The sequence below is a fragment of the Equus quagga genome, chromosome 9, assembly GCF_021613505.1.
Source record: "Equus quagga isolate Etosha38 chromosome 9, UCLA_HA_Equagga_1.0, whole genome shotgun sequence".
NCBI classification, from domain to species: domain Eukaryota; kingdom Metazoa; phylum Chordata; class Mammalia; order Perissodactyla; family Equidae; genus Equus; species Equus quagga.
Genome location: NC_060275.1, coordinates 91,910,300 through 91,930,055, shown reverse-complemented (window position 1 = coordinate 91,930,055; position 19,756 = coordinate 91,910,300). Strand labels below are relative to the sequence as shown.

Sequence of the window (19,756 nt, the reverse complement as noted above, 5' to 3'; positions counted from 1 at the left end):
GTATTAGAAGAGAGCATTATGGAAGATTTAGGGCTTTATAATAAAGGAGCTATGAGAACGTAACTTCAAGAAATGTTTTTATCTGTGTTCAGTGTCCCTCAAATACTATTTTTATGCTGTTATTAATTTCCAGCTAGTTTTAGTGGGGGTAAAATAGATAACAACCTGCAGCTTTGAGGGTAGGAAACTAGCATGGCTAGTTTAAGAAGTCTGAGATAATAAGAAAGTAGCTGGTCGTGTTAGGGTAGTTCAGGTAAGAAAACTTGAAACTGTCTTTAGTTTTTATCATCACTTTGTTGTCAGTAAGGCATAAACTCGTAATACGTAGGAGTGCAAAATCAGATATACTACCAGGGGTTTCTTTTTGTTTGTCCTCCTCATTATCTCAGGTGTACCTCATATTTTAAAAGTTTGTCTGCCCAGTAAACCCTATTTATTAAGTAGTAATTTATTCCCTGTGTTTTTATTAACAAAAAACTTATTACCCATTGGAGCTGAGCAGCATGATAGGTATACTGTGTAAGTGATTAGAAATTAAGCCAAAAACAAAGATTTAGATAAGTGAACACATTTCCATTATGTGAAGAGACATTAAATAGCTGAATTTAAACTACTGTAAAACATTTATGTCCTTTTGTTTCCTGTTAGAATAGAATGGAGGAGAAAACTATTTAGGAATTTGTAACTTATAGCAAAACTCTTTAGATATTCTTCTTCCTCCAGAATCCTCTTCTATGAATGTTTTCTTGCTAAAGTGAGCTTTTAATTTTTATATGTACTTAAGCTTTTAAAAAACATATTACTTGTCTATCTGGTGAAGAGTTAGGTATTGTTACTTGGTTTATGTGAGAGTACTAGTGATTCTGATAAATCTTATAAGCAAAAATAAATAAGATTAGTTAATGTATTCTCAATTCTTAGAAGTTACTTAGTTTTAACCTTACCTTTTTGGCGATTCACTAATTAAATTAGTAAAAATTTAAGATATGAAAAGTCAGCATGAATATAAAGGAGCTGAGTTTTATTCTTAGAGAGCAGTATAATTTTTTATGGTCCAAGTGATGTTTTGGGGGTTTTTAGAGTTGATTGAGGTTTGTTGAGGGAGAGGAGGAATACCTTTTAATAGTTTGTCACATTGATACTTATAACTTATTTTTAATCCCAAAATATATGTAAGCACTAAAGAGACTTCTTACAGTCACTCAATTTCTAATAATCTGATTTTATTCCAAATAGTCCTGAACCAACTGCCTCTACCATCCCCTTTACCTGCTACAACTACAAAGAGCCTTCTCTTTAATGCAAGAATAGCAGAAGAGGTGAACTGCCTTTTGGCCTGTAGGGATGATAATTTGGTTTCACAGCTTGTCCATAGCCTCAACCAGGTATCAACAGATCACATGTAAGTACAGTCTAAAATAAAGTGAAAAGCTTTGATCTTACTAAGAGAATCAGTATCCCTGGTTTAAGTTTCTATTTCAAGAAAACTTAAATACATAGTTTGTTTTTAATATATATCAATATCCAAGTGAGAATAGAGCTTTACTATGATGAGATACTAATGAAATTTAAATAGGCCCTAGCTATTTTGAGACGGTAGTTCTGACCCATGTAGTTCTATGAAGATCTTTTCAACTCTTTTGGAATAATCGTGGGATCCATCAAGATGGATCTGTTTAGAGGTTTAAAATTGTTCCTGAAGCTATCCCCCTTTTTCCTGGTATTGCTAAAATGGTTAGAATTCCTGGGCAGTAGGGACTATGCTGCTGGCTTTATTTGGAGTAGGCCCACATGCTTTTCATGAGAAGTATAACAAGAACTCAAGGGCTAACTCCATGAAAGGCTACTACAGAATTTGGGACTAATTTTTCCCAGGATATACAATCTGAATATATAAATGCGTGTTTTCACACAATAGGCTTTTAAAAATAATATAAACAAATTATATAACTTATTTAGAAAATTTTGCATGAGTAAACTTTTTAAATTTTACTTTTTAGTATAAAAGCAGTACATACTTGTTATACATTTATAACAAGTTAAATCTCTCATCCTTATCCCTTCACATCCCAGTACACAGTGGTACTCATGTATCTTTTCATTTAATTGTTTTTTTTTAATTTTAAAATTCATTATAGAGGGAAATGAGGATAAAGCACATTATCATGGAGAGGTCTTTGCCATTAAATGCAGTATATACTTTGGAAGCATTTTTAAAACTGATGACTTTAGGGTGGAATACTTACTAAATGAATTGTCTGATGGAGAAACTGAGAAACGATTGGTTAAAATAAGAATGAACTATAATGCTAATATTTTGTCACTCCGGAAATTCAACAACGTCTAAATATTACATCACTTCTTATGCCTGTACATACTTAGTCAACAGTTTTCACCAAATATTTAAAGAGATAAAGGAAATAGCACATATATAGTTATGATTTATTTTATGGAGAGCTGCTTTAAGGTTGCTCTCAGAAATTTATTGAATCTTATCATTGGACACCATCTTTATCAATCTTTCTTATTAGATTTAATGAGTGGAACAGTGACTTGTAAAATGTAAAATTAGAAACACTGCCTATATTTAATTTTATCGTTTATTTTCCATAGTTGTGAATTTACTTTGCTACTTACTTTCGAGTTTATTGAAAATGGGAACTGTCCTTAACCATTTGCTGGGTTTCTTATCCCCCTGGTGACTTTATTTGAGAAAAGCATGTAAAATGGAAAAATTATATAACCTCTGGGTCTTGTCTTAACCAATGTTGCAACAGTATTTCATTCTGAGGACATTCTCAAAAAGGCAGACTTACTTATATTTAGATGTAATGGAGAAAATATGTTCCAAGTCCAAATATCAGCTTCTGTGCATAATTATCACCTCTGTACCCTTCCATTATTTTGAATAGTTTAGAGTAGACTCTATCTTCTACCTTGAAACTAATGTGAACATTCTTAAATAAATTCATAGTTCCATAAAATAATGTTTTGGGCTTTTTTTTCTCTTTGAAATAAAATGGAAAAGAAAAGTTGTCCTTAGAAGAGCTCCCCTCTGTCATTTTTGGTATTTGCTATTTCTTCCAGTAGCATCTTCAAAAATCCATGAAATTGTTAGACATACTTGTGTGATTTATTTTTATACCATAAGTCTTCTTGATTTTCTGCCTCAGCTTTTTCTGAATTTCACTAGTGAATTGTTATCTAACTAATGTAGAATACGGAGTTCTTAGTTAATCACTATTTTAATTTTTGATATTTATTTTTTCAATGCCAGAGAGTTGAAAGATAACCTTGGCAGTGATGATCCAGAAGGCGACATACCAGTCTTGTTGCAGGCCGTCCTGGCAAGGAGTCCTAACGTTTTCAGGGAGAAAAGTATGCAGAACAGATATGTACAAAGTGGTGAGGTTCTTCATAATTGAATTTCATAGTATATTTTTTTATTTTACCTTGAGTCAAGTCAAGAACAGGAAGGAAACTAGATGGATGTTAATATTCTTATAGTTTAATATATAACTAAATTTCTTGGGAATTGGACAGAGCTTAAAGTGTATTTTGTTAGATATTTCAGAATGTATTTGTTTACTCAAAGAACTTTAAAGGAATTTTTTTTTAGAAAATCATAGAATTGATATGAAAAGTCTTTTCATTAATCAAATGATAAAAATATTTGCAGAGCTTTTCAACATGCCATACGTGTATGAATAATTATACCAGGTATTAGCTTTAGTACTGATGGTGATTACATTCATGGTTTTATAGTAATTGGTTTAATAGTTCTGTTGCCTTATCAACAGAAAAATAGGTTTATAATAAGTATTATTAAGGGGAAAAAATCCATTTATAATGAGTATCTAAAAATCATAAAAATATGATATCCAACACAGATATAATTTTTAAGTAGTGAAAGAGAACCTTTGAATTGGGAGTATTGTTCTGATCTGAAGCTTGCTGATCTGGCAAGCCCAAGTATTTACTTGGCTCTCAAGATTAAAATAGAAGGGCATAGTTTAGACAACTCAGGAAGGTCCAACTTCGTTAATGATTAACTGCATTCAAGAATATTGCCAGATTATTGGCAGTACCTCTGTTCCATTTATTTCCTAGTTTTGTTTTTTAATAGTGTTACTCTGTTGGTTTTGTGTATTTGCATGTGAATTGTGTTTTTAAAGCAGTTGCATAGTTACTATCCATTCCCCAACGTGAATCCGTGGAAATACCTATGCCCAACTCACCTTTCAGCAAATTGAAGGCAGATGTTTAGGACAAAACTGAATCATCACCAGAACTAATAAGCTAGATTGCAGTAGTAGGAGACAGATAGGAATGGGTGAAAGGAAAACTAGAATTACACATGCTCTGGAAGAATGATGGAATGAAGGAAAAGATGGAGAGATTGTTGATTGGAAGAAAGACTAATAGGATAAGAGCATTAAGTGTAGAATAATGTAAGTATAAGATTGAATAAAGCAAGTCTTCCAAGGCTATTTATACTACATTTTGTAAATTCTATTTTTAAATATTTAATTTGAGAGTGAATGACTCCAGTGAAAAACTTTGAGTACATTATTTACCTTTCAGTCAGATATTTTGTGTTTTATACTACATATACTTATTTCTTAGTACAAAATGTTTGATTTCTTCATATCCTACTTTTAAGAAATATAAACTAGCATTTAAAAATTTGATTCATTGGATGTTGTGATTTTTTTCCTAAGTATTTTTTTGCTGGTGATATCTGGCTTTAAAATTTAAAAGAGTGATTCTTGGTTGCTAAACGTAAATGTGGAGAAAATCTAATAATGTGCAAATCACTTTATTCATAGTTCTTTGGAACTTTGAGATAATCAGAAAGGACTATTAGAATTTCATTTGGCCCTTTTATTTATAAAGCCATTGCTTTCAAAGTAGAAATTCTAGCTTGTCTCAGTGATTACTGTTAATTCAGTGGGAATTTTTTTTTCTCATAGAGTATTGCCCTCCCTCTCAAAAAAAGAATCCAGCAACAATAATTATAGTATTTAAATTATTAAGCTATGGAACATATGATTTACTGTTGAATTTGAGTTGGAAGAGAAAGCTCAGAAGTTGAAATCTAGACTATATACAAGAGATAACACGCTATTAGTGTTAGACTTTGAGGTGATTTTTGAGCCCTCATCTAATTCAACCACTGTCTTAGTGCTAGAATCCCTTCTGTAGTATTCCTGACAAATGAACGTATAGCTTCTGTTTGAATGTTTCTGGTGAAACTCACTTTTCATATCAACTGCAGGAAATGAAATTTGGGAATATAATGTGATGCTTGAAGCTGCCCAAAAGATTGGCTATACATATTATAGGAAAGTTCAGGGGTAATCATAGATTTTATCTTTGATTTAAAAATGTCTAAATAACTGAATTTTTCTGCATCTCCTGTATAACAAAATGCTATTTATGTAACAATTGAAGGAACAATGTCTAGCTTGAAAAGAAATGTGAGAATCTGAAAGCTATCCTTACATTTTCATTCATTAATCAAATATTCATTTAATCCTTACTATATGTCAAAGAATTATTGTGGAAGAAAGAATAGGAACATTCTATTGTCCATCAAAAGACTTTTAGATGGAAATTGCAGCAGCTGAAACTTTGGCCCCCAAATAAAATACTTTTTAAAACCTAGGTCTGAATCACAATGAAACACATAGCACTGTAAAATTAGGCTGCTAATGACAGGAGATGTATGTGATAAAGTATTCCTTGTAATAAAAAAAAAATTACCCAAAGGCCTATTGTAGAAGGAAGTATGTATTTGGTCAGGGGTTAGATAAAATGATTTCTAAAAGTTCTTTTCAATTCTAAGGCTAAATGGTAGGACATTAAGTATAAAAGTAAAATTTAAAAGAAAATTTAATCTTTATCTCTGGTCCTGGGTTAGATATATGGTAAAAGAATGTTTTGGTAAAATTGGTGTACTTGAAATTTACAGTTAGTCTGTTTTGCTATTCAAAATGAACATGTTGGTCAAAAAAAAAAAGAACAAAACTTTTGAATTTTTGTAGAACAACAATTGATTTAAATCATCTAAATGATACTTTACAATTAAAAGAAAATCACGTTTACCATTTCTGTGTGTTGTGTAGGAATGATGATGTCTCAATATAAACTTTCTCAGAATTCCATGCACAGTAGTCCTGCATCTTCCAATTATCAACAAACCACTATCTCACATAGCCCCTCCAGGTAATATAGAAAAATTTCATTTTATTAAATATTGTTTTCTGTGATGAATATGCTTGTGAATATATAGTGTATACATACATTTAGGTAATGATGAATTATATGCAGTTAAAAAGTTGAAGTGTTTAGCCTTAAATAGTAACCCACGTGAGCATTTGCTTTAAAATGTTATGTGTGGAAATGCTCTAATTACTAATTGAAGTAGCTATCATCTTAGTAACTTAATTTCATACAGACTAAACAATGTGTTAAAATAAACAATGAGTTTGAGATAAATAAGAAAATTTATAGAGTAGAATTTAGGGAGCATGGCTTTATATATCTTAAACAGGTGGATACTTCTTTGTAAATAAAAAAAAACGAATTACCCTCAGTTTTTACAAACTGTTTAGTGTAACTCTGAGGTTATGAGTCGTGAATGACTTTTGTATGTTAAATGGCTGTTTTTCAAAATTTCTCCACATGGACTTTATTTTCTACAGATTAGAGTTTGGAGAATTTTATGACAGTGAAATTTTAAGGAATAGCATGTTTGTTTTATTTCCTGATATTGTTTATTTGGATTTTGGGTTTTAGCCGGTTTGTGCCACCACAGACAAGCTCTGGGAACAGATTTATGCCACAACAAAATAGCCCAGTGCCTAGTCCATATGCCCCACAAAGCCCTGCAGGATACATGCCATATTCCCATCCTTCAAGTTATACAACACATCCACAGATGCAGCAAGGTAAGAAAGTTATTGTTTATTTACAGGATGCCTGTAATTCCAAGAAAATTCACTTATTTTCCTTTTATAATTTTTAAAAATCAAGCTAAAATACTATACTATATACTTATTTGTCAGTAAACACTTCTTTTAAGATACGGCTTAAATCATTAAAAACATTACATTTATCTTTTGAAAGTTCATCATTTGGGAAGTAGAAGGATAGTGTCATTTGACTCTTTAGATTAGGTTATTATACACCTGAGTATATGTAGTTATGACATTAGGAACTGCTTCTTTTAATTGGGCTTTCTTCTTACAGTAGCACTAAATCAAAGAATTATGTTTAATTGGTGAAGTATATATAGTGTGAAAAATTTACTATAAAACAGGTACAGTACTAGTAGAGGAAAGTGAATAATCTTAGAAGCAAAAATTTCTCGGGTTAGATTACTAGTTCTCACTTGAAGTCAAATGTTGATAATATTATGTCTTTTTAAGGTTATATTGCCTTGGGATTATACTGTCATGACTTCTAAATTATTTATTTTTTATAACTATATATTTATTTGTATTTTTTTGAAAAATTTTACAACAAAGTGCAAAAGATAATATGACAAACATATATATGTTTTTATCCTCCATAATTAACAGCAAATTCTTAACATTTGCAGTCGGTCATTAGTTCCTATGTGTATTCTTATTTTTTATTATGCCTAGAGTCAAAACTTCCTTCGTTTAGAAACTTTTTAACTTATAAACTTTTAGCTTAGTCATCTGTCAAAGCAACCAATTTCTGGTTTCCCAAAGCTTGATAATGAAATACTAGGTTGAGACTATTTCATACACTAACTCAAGGAAAAACTAGGAGTCAAATCACACATTTGGGATGGACTTCTCCAAAATTATGGAATTTAGTGTGAGTGCTGAACATAAGCCTGTATATATATATTTAGGCTCTTGATGCTTATGAAGTATTAGTATGCTCTGGCACACAAAGATGTGAGGAACATTTTAAGTGTAATTAATAAGAGGAAAAATCTTACAAGGACACATTTGTGTCTTATGGAAATGTCCATATTTACATAAGTATATGTAGGAAAGAACGTAAAGTTCTACCCTAAATACTGTTGATGTTTTTTTAACAAGATAAACTTAACTTTTTCACAAGAATAAGTTGAATTCACAAAATCAAAAGAGAAATAGAGTTGGAGATTCTGTTTAGTAATGAGTTATTTCTTGGAAGTTCTCAGATACTTGAGGAACTGAAAACGTTGCTCAGATTAGCCCTACCAAGATTTTAAAGTTATTATAAGTAAGAAAACTTAACGTGGTGAGGAACAAATGGATAGGTAAATGGAACAGGAAAATATATATGGGAATTTAGAGTATGTGAAAGGTAACATTTAAAACATTTTTTCCAACTTCGTATTATAAAAATTTTAACCATGCAGAAAAGCTGAAAGATGGTTACAGTGAACCCATTCACCAACAGGCGTGATGACTCTTTGCCCTTAAATACACCTGCTGAGAAGAAGAAAATTCTCCTCTGTAAACATCAAATATAATAATTCACCCCTAAAAATTTAAGAATAATTTTATAGTATCATCTAATATCTAGCCTACATTCAATTTTCGCCAGTTGTCCCAATTATATCTTTCGTAATCTTTGTCTTGTTTTCAAAGCATGTTCTAATCTAGTTTATCGCATGTTTCATTTGGTTTTTACATCTCTTTTGTCTTTTTAAATCTGGAACAGTCTCATATCTTTTTTCCCCATGGCAGTAACTTTTGTTGTTTTGAAGAGTCTGTCCTACTTTTATTGTAGAAAATCCCATATTGTAGATGTCAGTGTTTCCTCATAGTGTTGTTTAATTTGCTTATATATTCCCTATCAACTGGAAGTTATCTTTAAAGCCTTTATTATTTTCTAGTTAATATTTTTGGCAACAGTGCTAGGTAAGTAATATTGTGTACTTTATATTGCATTGCATCGGAAGGAACATAATGTGAAGTAGCCCCATTATTAGTGATGTTTTGGTGGTGACCACTTCATCTCTTCATTGTAAAAGTACATATTTTTTTCCTTTGCAATTATTAAGTAATCTGTAGTGTGATACTTTGAGATCGTGTAAATATCCTGTTTCCCATTAATCTTTTACCTAAAGGATTTAGCATCCAGTAATGATTCTGATTTCATCAGTTTTTACACTGGTAATTAGAAAATGGTGATTTTCCAATTTTATCATTGTAAAGATGGCATTTTTAAATCAATATATAAAGATGGATTGTTTAATAAATCATATTGGGTTGATTGGCTAGGCATTTTGAAATTTTAGTTGGATTCCTAGATCATCTAGAGTAAAAATGTTCTAGGTAAATTATTTATGTTTGTATTTTAAGTCATAAAATTATGAGAAAATATGGGTAAACTTTTGGTAATCTTAGAGTCAAGAAGGCCTTATTTCTAAGCACCCTTAAAACCTGTATTTCAGAAATGAAAAAAACACAAATTAATTATAAATTTCTGTATAAGAGGAAAGAACATAAGGACAAGTAAATATAGGGGAAAATGTTTTCAAAATTTGTTACAAACACACTATTAATTTTTATTATTCCAAGATCTTATATAGGTTGATAAGAATAAAACAAAAATAGACTAAAGAAGTAAACAGACAATTTACTGAAAAAAACAAATTGGATACAGAAAGGTTTAATACATATTTGGAAATATAGTCAACCTGGCTAACAAGAGATGAGAATCAAAATGAAATAAAATTTGATATCTATCAGATTAGTAAACATTTTATAGTTATATGATACCTCGTATCAACAAGTGTGCAGGGAAGTTTGAACTTCCTACAGTCTTCATAGGGATATAAATTGATACAACTTTTTCAGGGAGCAGTTTGACTATGTCTATAATAATTTAAAATGCATATACCTCCCTCAGTAGTTCAAAGTTTATCTCCCTTAAAAGAAGGGGAGGGGATAAAACATGCTCAGTTAGTTTTATCCACAAATGCTACCAAGCATTCAAGGAAGAGATATTCTAATCTTAAAACATTCTGGACAAAAGAAAAACATCAGCACTCCAGTTCATCTTATAGAGATAGATAATCTCGATACCAGAATCAGGAGAGGTGAGGAAAGTATGAGAAAGGAAAATTATAAACCAATCCTCGTCTATGAACCTGGAAACAAAATTTCTAAATAAATATTACCAAACCAAATAAGTAGTGTTATCAGTCTGTATGATAAAATTGGATGTATATGACGAATACATGGATTGATTAATATTAGACAATTAATGTAATTCAAAGGATGAGGATCCTGTGTCTCTTAAAAAAGTAAAGAGGTAAAATAGGTAAAAAAGAGCATTCAAAAAAATTCAGCTTCCATTCATGATTTGCAAACTTCACTGAATGAGAGTTGATTGATGCAGCTTTATCCTGGTAAAGGCTATCCACCTAGTGGTGAAAAACTAGAAACATTCCCCTTGAAATCAAGGATAGGACATGAATGCCTATAATCGCCACTTTTATTTTTTGTAGAAGTAGATGTCTTAGTCAGTACAGGAAGGTAAGCATAAAATAAATATGTAATTATTGAAAAAGAAGAAACAAAAAGTGTCATTTTCAGGTGGTATGATTTTCTTCATAGAAAATCTACGAGAAGCTACAGACAAGATAATAGAATCACTGAAAGCATACCACACAGTTACTGGATACAAGATCATTATAATGAAATTAATTGCATTTTTATACACCTAAAATAAGCAATTATAAGTATAACGTTTTTAAATAACATTAGCATTTTCAAGGAAAACCATAAGATACCTAGGAATAAATTTAACAATGTAGAAGACCTTTGTGGAAAAAATTATAAACTTTTGAAAGAGAAAAGAAAATCTAAGAACGAGGAATTATTCCTTCTTCATAAATGGAAAGACTCAATAGGATAAAGATTGGAATTCTCCCCATATCTATAAATTCAATACAATATCAATAAAAATGCCAAGTAGGGTTTTTACGTAACTTTAGCTGCTTCTAAAAATTCATATGGAAGAATAAAAGTCCAAGAGTAGGCAAGATAATTTTGAAATGGAATGAGATGTAGAAGCTTGATCTAACAGGAATTAAGATTTATTATAATATTGGTCCAGGCATGAAAGAGTAGAACATTGGTGAAGTGCAATTTGATAAGGAGTCTAAGAACATATCCATGAACAAATGGAAACTTGATACATATGGTATTATATCTTAGTGAGGAAAGAATGGTTTCTCTACTAAATACTGCTGAGACAATTAGTCATTCTTATGGAAAAAAGTAAAATTGGATTCCTTAACTCACACTGCACATAAAAATAAATTTTACGGTAGACTAAAGACCTAAGTGTGAAAAAACAAAACTAAAACTTCTGAAAGAAAATATTTATGATTTTGTGTTAAGGAGGGAATCTGAATGGCCAATACACGAAAGATGCTTGGCTTCACTATGAATCAAGGAAATACAAATTAAAGTGACAGTCAGAGACATTTCCCATCCTTAGATTGACAAAAATTGTTGGCAAGGAAAAAGAGCTGTAGGAACACTCATACACTAGTGGTGGCATACAAATGAACATAAGTAATTTAGAAAGCTATTTGTTAATATTTAGTAAGGTTTAAAAATGGACATATACCCAGCAATTTCATTCATAGATGCAATTGTAAAAAAATCGTGTGCAAGAATATACATTATGGCATTTTTTTGACAGCAAAAATATTGAAGCCATTTAAATATCTAACATAGAATGGATAATTGTGTACATTATACAACAGAATTATGTAATAGTTTATTTAAATGAATTTAAAACTACTTGTATATAAATGGACAAATTTCAACATAATGTTGAATTAAAAAGAAAGTTAGAGAAGGATGTATACATATAAATAGTATACCATTTACATAAAATTACATCTGCGAAACAGTGCTATGTTATTATTTAGGAATCTGTTTCCTTATAACAAAGGTACAAAGATATAGGTAGAGTGACGTCTAAATTCAACATGGTAGTTCCTTTTAGGGAGTAAGAGGAGGGGAGTAGAGCAGAGGGATATGCAGATATATGGAGAGCTTCCACCTTATCTAATGTTTTACTTCTTTTCAAAAATGGATCTAAATGACATGTGATACAGTGTTAAGATTTGATCAAGCTCCGGATAGTCAGTACAAGAGTGCTCGTTATATTACTCTCTGTAATTTCTGTATGCTTAAAGTACTTCTTGTGAACAATTATTAATGTCTTCCAAGAATTTTAACAGTTTATTTTTATAAAGCTTTTTTTTTATTATTCTTATTAATTTCAGCATCGGTATCAAGTCCCATTGTTGCAGGTGGTTTGAGAAACATACATGATAATAAAGTTTCTGGTCCGTTGTCTGGCAATTCAGCTAATCATCATGCTGATAATCCTAGACATGGCTCAAGTGACGACTACCTACACATGGTGCACAGGCTAAGTAGTGATGTATGTAATATGTTAGTTATCATTAAGGTAATAAAGTAGTTAATAAAATAGTTCTAATGTTTATCTCATAACCTAGTATTTCAGTTCCACCATTTAAAGGATGTCTATTGTATGTCAAGGATTATACTAGATCTGAGAATCTAGCTATGAACAATGTGGTTCCTGTATCCACAGAGCTTAGTCTAGAGCAGGGTTGGTAAACTGGCTAGTAGTCTTACCCACAAACTAAGGATGGTTTTTACATTTTTAAAGAATTTTTAAAACAACAACAACAAAACATTATGTGACAAAAACTGTGTGCGGCCCACAAAGCCTAAAATATTTATTGTCTGTCCCTTTATAGAGACAGTTTGCCAACCTCTGGTCTAGAGGTTTATATTCTTAATGAAATATAATTTCATTTTTAAATGCTTGCTCACACAAAAATGTTCTCTTAAATAATGAACATTTGTTTAGGTACTTAGCTCTTTTACCCTCTCTAAGACTTGTAAAAAATTTTTTTCCCTGAAGTTTACTGTTGCTTTGATGTTATTAAAGTAGTTCATATACTGGAAATTTGTCTCGTTGTTGGTTTGGTATTATCACCTAAGTTACGTGTATCTAAGGTAGCAGAGGTAACATTGGATTCTGCCCTCATAACGTTCAGTCTGGTAGGGTGTTCACAGCTCCTTTGGTAGAAAATAGCAAGCAAAAATGGAGCATACTAGTAATACCAATTTTCTTATTCATTGCCATGCTTAGGCTGTTGATTCTTTTGGATACAATTTCAATTCTTCTATGATATACCATGAAGAAAACAGGAAAGTGCAGAAGAATTATGCTTTTGAATACCAACACTTTACCTGTCAGTAATTTATGTCTTTTATTGGTTCTCTTAAAGATTTCTATAAAGTCTCCCCTATCATTCTGGATATAAATTTATACTCTATTCTTAGGATGGAGATTCTTCAACAATGAGGAATGCTGCATCTTTTCCCTTGAGGTCTCCACAGCCGGTATGCTCCCCTGCTGGAAGTGATGGAACTCCTAAAGGTATTATTGTAACTAAAATTTCCCTCAGCATTTCACATTTCAAGTTGAGTAAAGAACTCAGAATTCTTAAGATACCAAAAACTATTCTCTGTTGTTTTCCATTTATTTTAGAAAAATACCTCTACTTATCCCTGTAAACTATTGATAGTATTTTCAAATGTATATGTCCTCTTTCTCACTGATAAATCCTTGGTCTTTTCAAACTACAACCTTGTTACCCTCCCTGAAACATTTGAAATTGTTGATCAGCTTTCCCCATCCTCCACACCCCTCAAAAAAACTTATTTTATATTCAGTCCACCTGTTTTCCTCCTACTTCTTGCATTGATTTTTTTTATTCATTAGCTCTTCTCTCTGCTCTTCTGTTTCTCAAGATTTTCTACCATTAGACTTTTTAATCTGCCATTGTACTTTTTTCCTTTGCTATTTACTCACTTTCGGTAACAGCATTGATTACTTTTGTGAACAAGACTCCCAAGTCAGTGTCTTTGACTCCCGTCCTGTCTCCCAGGTTGTAATTTTTCGTTTCCAGACAAAACTTCCTCATATCTAGCTGGTATTTCAAATTCATGTTCAAAATGTTCTCACTGTTCTTTCTGCCATTCCTGTTTCTCTTGATGCTATTCCAGCCCTAAATCATCTTAGTCTTCTCTCACCTCTTTTGTAGTCATTTATCAAAATCTGGCATGTTCTGTCTGACCTCTCTAAATCTCTTACATCTACTTTCATTTGTGCTTATTAAAATCCTATCTATTCTTCAAGTTCTAAGTTAAATGGGACATCTTCCATGGACCCTCCCTTAATTTCCTCAAACCATTAGTTCATATTTTTTCTAATAACTTATCCTGTACTATCTTATGGACGTGAATTTTATTTTGTTTATCTTCAAATTCACAAAGAACCTTGTGTGGCCTTCCGTGTCTAATAGATTCACAAAACTATTAATTTAAGTTCACCTTTGAGCTATTTTTAAAAATACTTAAAATTAAAGTCTGATAATTATAATTATCAGAATTTGTTGGAAGAGAATATTATATTCCACTTTAAAGAATGAGCTTTTAATTATTTGTAATATAAGCTGATAATAAATTTTCTCTATCCATGAGAATTTCTAATTATAACCATCTGAAATATGGACTGATTTGCCTCTCGTTGTAAAGATTTTTTTTTCACTGATTGTGTTCTAACTCTTTGATCAGGGACATTCTTCATGAGGTGAAAGTGCATCTTTTATGAGCCATTCTAATTCTATAATTCTGTGAATTTTCAGGGATAAAAATAACCCAGCTTCTGAAAGAGTGAGCAACTTCCAGGGTAACTCTATTTTGTAGGTGACATTGAAGTGAGGTACATATCACACAAGTGTTGTCAGGGTCAGAAATTATTCACACTGCCAAGGAGGAATAACATTGAGATAGCTGGTTGATCTAGATAACCAGCTCATTTTCCCTCTATCTCTTGAGGATGGATGGATGGATAGATAGATAACTCTAGATAAAAAGAGAAAACTTTAGAACACCCTCAGCCTCACAAACACATTACAGTCGTACATCACAACGATGGAAATACATTCTGAAAATTGGCTCATTAGGTGATTTCATTGTTGTGTGAATGTCATAGAGTGTACTTACACAAAGCTAAATTGTATAGCCTACTACACACTTAGGCTATATTATGCTTATGGGATCACCTTCATATATGGAGTTTGTTGTTGACTGAAACGTCTTTATGCGGCACGTGACTGGTATTCATCAGAAGCCTCTGCTTCTGTTCGTGAAGTTGTTTTCCAATTAGTTTTAAAGGTTGTATGCATCACCAGTTAGTCTAAGTTGATTTTTAGATGAATTGTTGGAATTTGAAGTTTGTTCTAAAATATGTATAATTTGCCACATAAATTTTAAATACATAGGCAATATAGTGTATTATAATTCAGATGTTAGACAAATCTGGGTTTAAGTTCTTCAGGCTTGCCAGTTATATAACCTGGGCAAGATGCTTAACCTCTATAAGCTTTATATTCCTTTCTGCAAAATAACGATAATACTCATCAAGATTGTTCTAAATTAATTAACTGAATTCACGTGCAAAGCACCTTGCACAAGCTCTGACACAAAATAAATGGTCCAGAAATGTTTGTTTCATTTCTTTTTAATGTCCTGTATAAGCTCTATCTAAAAATACAGTCAGTCTATTGATATCACTTCAGATTTTAACATTTGTAGTAAATTGCTCCAATAGCATCTTTATCACACTTTATCCAATAGATATGTTCTCTAAGAAGTTGTTTTTTATATATCATACTTTAAATATATTTACATTGCTAATTGAGAGTGCATGTTCATGTCTCATGGAAAAATCACAAATATGTATAGACTTACACACTGAAACCTTAATTTAAGACAAGTCTAGGGTTAAGTTCGTTCTTTTTTTTTTTTTTAGTGATTGGCTCCTGAGCCAGCAACATTGCCAATCTTTTTTTTTCTTTTTTTCCTGCTTTTTCTCCCCAAATCCCCAAGTATATAGTTTTATTTTCTTTTATTTAGTTGTGAGTCCTTCTAGTTGTGGCATGTGGGACGCTGACTCAACATGGCCTGATGAGCAGTTCTCTGTCCACACCCAGGATCTGAACCAGTGAAACCCTGGGCTGCAGAAGCGGAGCGCGAGAACTTAACCACTTGGCCACAGGGCTGGCCCCTAAGTTCTTTCTATAAAGCACCTTTGTCTTGACTAATTTTTATAATTTGTTGTGGGTTTTTAAACTTTATAAATAGTCTAATGACAAGAAATGTATTGCATACATTATTCAGATACAATTATACTTTTATTTCTGAAGCATATTCATACTATTTTCCCTCATTTAACAGATTATTGACTAGGAGAATTTTACCATTTGTTTAGCTTATTTTAATACTTTCTAGTATCATATAGCGTTTGTTAATTGAATGGGATCTAGGCTGAAGATACTTTTTTGAGCCTTGAAATTTGCTGGACTTGTATATTTTTCTAATAAAAGGAGGATTAGCAAGCTGAAGAGAGTGTATAAATGATGTTGAGTGGAGGGAGAAAGTGAAGACCATACAAAGGTACAAATCAGTACTTTATCACGAGTTTGTGAAGTATTTGAAGAATATCTAATATTTGTAGTTTTTCTCCACTTTATTTTTCTTACACCAGTAAGTATTTGTGTGACTGTGTATAGTCTCTAGGATTAATTTGTTGTTTTTTTGTAATTTGACAGACTTATTATTACTTTAGATATGTCAGTTTTCCCAGATAATCATTGAAAGCATACCTAAAATATTTGTGTTGTATCAGCTTTAGAAACGTTGAGTTCTTTTTGCCATTTTCAAGCTAAATATTTATATTTTATAGGCACAAAAATAGGTATAATACTGGTTTGGAAGATGGAATACTTGTACTTCAATTCAAACTACAGTCGTCTACCAGCAAGCTAAAAGACCATGGGGGACAGGTCTTGAGGCTTTCTTTTTGTATTTTGTAAATAAGTAGCTTGGATTAGATAATTCATTATTTTTTTATTAATTTTTTTTAGCGTTACTACATTGTCACTTAATATTTCTATCAGAGTGCAAGAAAATGTAAAACTAGCACAACTGTTCATTCTTGCTGAATTGTTTTCTAGGATCAAGACCAACTTTAATCCTACAATCTCAGCCTCTACCTTGTTCATCACCTCGAGATGTTCCACCAGACATCTTGCTAGATTCTCCAGAAAGAAAACAAAAGAAGCAAAAGAAAATGAAATTAGGCAAGGATGAAAAAGACCAGAGTGAGAAAGCTGCAATGTATGATATCATTAGTTCTCCATCCAAGGACTCTACTAAACTTACATTAAGACTTTCTCGTGTAAGGTCTTCAGACATGGACCAGCAAGAGGATATACTTTCTGGTATGGAAAATAGCAATGTTTCAGAAAATGATATTCCTTTTAATGTGCAGTACCCGGGACAGACTTCAAAAACACCCATTACTCCACAGGATGTAAACCGCCCACTAAATGCTGCTCAGTGTTTGTCGCAGCAAGAACAAACAGCATTCCTTCCAGCAAATCAAGTGCCTGTTTTACAACAGAACACTTCACTTGCTGCAAAACAGCCCCAGACTTCTGTGGTACAGAATCAGCAACAGGTATCACAACAGGGACCTATATATGATGAAGTGGAATTGGATGCTTTGGCTGAAATTGAGCGAATAGAGAGAGAATCAGCTATTGAAAGGGAGCGCTTTTCAAAAGAAGTTCAAGATAAAGGTAAAATAATCTCTTTACTACCACTTCATACTCTGGAAAAATATGTAATTATAATGTCAAAAAGTTTTTTTAAGTTACTTCTCTTTTTTCTCATATTTTATAATTCTTTGTCTGTCCTAAGTTATATTTTTATTACTAATGCTCATACTTCAGAAGTTAAATTCCTGATTTCATTTTTTTATCTGAAACAACTATCTGGGATTTGATAATTCTGTATCACAAGTCTGTTACCTATTATGTACCTAGCAATTTATCTGTGCTGTCTATTAAAGTGAGCATTAGCATTTCTACATCACTTCCATTTACCACAAGTTATGTTAAGATAGTTTTGCATCTTCACCGTTTTTCTGCCAAAACAAGGTTAACTGCTATAGAATTATTTTGAATCAGTACATTTAAGAAAAGTTTTTGTGTATGCTTATTATGCAATTAGATTTTTTACTTGGTTTCCAATCCTGCTGCCTCTTAATAATATGATTTTTTTCTAGTAAAACAAATTATGGAAAGAATTTTAAGTTAATATTAAATAGCAAACCTTAAGGATCAAGGATCTTTTGTGCGTGAATACAGTTGTGTTCCCTTTTGTCCGACTAGTGTATTAGGATGGAGTTTCAAGACACTTGTTCTATGAGTTTATGGGCTTTTTTTGTGCTTTATATAATACTATAATCAAATAAAAGTAAGTCCCTATTAAGTTCTTGATTATTTGGTGAAAACTGTGTACAAAATCTCTTGAAAATTTTAAGTGAGACTGATGAATCAGTGATTGAAATTAGTAATATAATTTATGAATTTCGTGTCTTTACAGATGCACATACACATTTGACTATGCAAACCAAATCATGCCTTATGATTTAATTTTATAGTTAAATTTTCTAGATTGATTTACAGTTCTTATATTTCCTTTTTGGATAATATATAAGACAGAACGTCTTGATGTTGGGTAGATCTCATTTTTATATATGATCTTGTTCGTTATATGACAGGATCATTTCTGGATAATTGTCTTCCTATGCTAAGAAACATGCTGAAGATTCGTATTATATTTCCTGTCTATCGTGATGGCTCTTTTTAACATTACTGAAAAAACAGACTGTATTTAGTCATCGTTGTACTGCGGTGTTTGCTAAGTGCACAAATCACAGATAAATGCAAATAAAGAGATTGCTAATGATCTTCGTTTTATTAGCCAGGGAATTGGGTTTTGTTTTGTTTTGTTTTTTAACTAGTAAATCAATGTTAAGGATGAAATAAAGTGTTGTTTGGTTTTTTCCTCTTTGTTTAGTAGTGTAGGGTTCAGGAAATAAGTAACTATAGGGGTTCCAAAATATATCTCCTCCTCTAACCTCTTATAAAAACCAAATGAAGAGAGCACTGTTATTCAAATTCTCTTGATAATATTAACCAGCCCCAGATTCCTGAATTCTATGACAGTTTTGCAAGAAACATAAAATTGTAATTTCTTGGGCAAGAAATATTAATTGCCTTGAGAACTGAATTTTTACATGACATTTTAATCTGTGCTTTGGAAAACTGTCTTCTTAGAAAGGAGTGTAATTTTTTAAATTGTTAGTAGGAATGAAAACAGAGGAAATGGTGAACTTTTTTTTTTACTTTCCTGAAATTTTGTTGTATCATATTTGTTGAAACCAAAGTTTTTACTTTTAAAAACTGAATGAAAATAAAGATAGTAAATAGGACTAATTGCGTATTAGCAAATTTATTTTAGACTACTAACTTTTCTATGAGAGATTAAAACAAAATCAATGAACAAGATACTGTTATTTCAGAAACTTGTAATATATCTTTTACTTTTAATTATCCAATTGTCTCTCTAATCTGTGATAGTGTGTCTGTAAAAAAAATAATTGAAAAGTTGAATGAGCAGAGTTGACTTAGAATTTTCAACTCTGTAAGTTGACTTACAGAGGTATCTGGTGCTATAAGAATTAAAGGAAAAAGATGTTCATTTGAGCTATCTCATTTTTAGTTTGATTTAGATGATTTAAT

General features: G+C 31.5%; 1 protein-coding gene across 4 annotated transcripts in view; it reads left to right on the top strand.

Annotated features, from left to right (window-relative positions):
• Positions 1-19,756, top strand: part of NIPBL (NIPBL cohesin loading factor) — a 194,674-nt gene that overhangs the window by 85,754 nt on the left and 89,164 nt on the right. For all 4 annotated transcript variants that reach the window (XM_046672361.1, XM_046672360.1, XM_046672364.1 and 1 more), the window contains exons 3-9: positions 1,237-1,402; positions 3,278-3,405; positions 6,129-6,228; positions 6,802-6,953; positions 12,284-12,444; positions 13,380-13,476; positions 17,120-17,746. In XM_046672361.1, the coding sequence (XP_046528317.1) occupies positions 1,237-1,402; positions 3,278-3,405; positions 6,129-6,228; positions 6,802-6,953; positions 12,284-12,444; positions 13,380-13,476; positions 17,120-17,746 (1,431 nt within the window). The remainder of the gene's footprint in view (positions 1-1,236; positions 1,403-3,277; positions 3,406-6,128; positions 6,229-6,801; positions 6,954-12,283; positions 12,445-13,379; positions 13,477-17,119; positions 17,747-19,756) is intronic.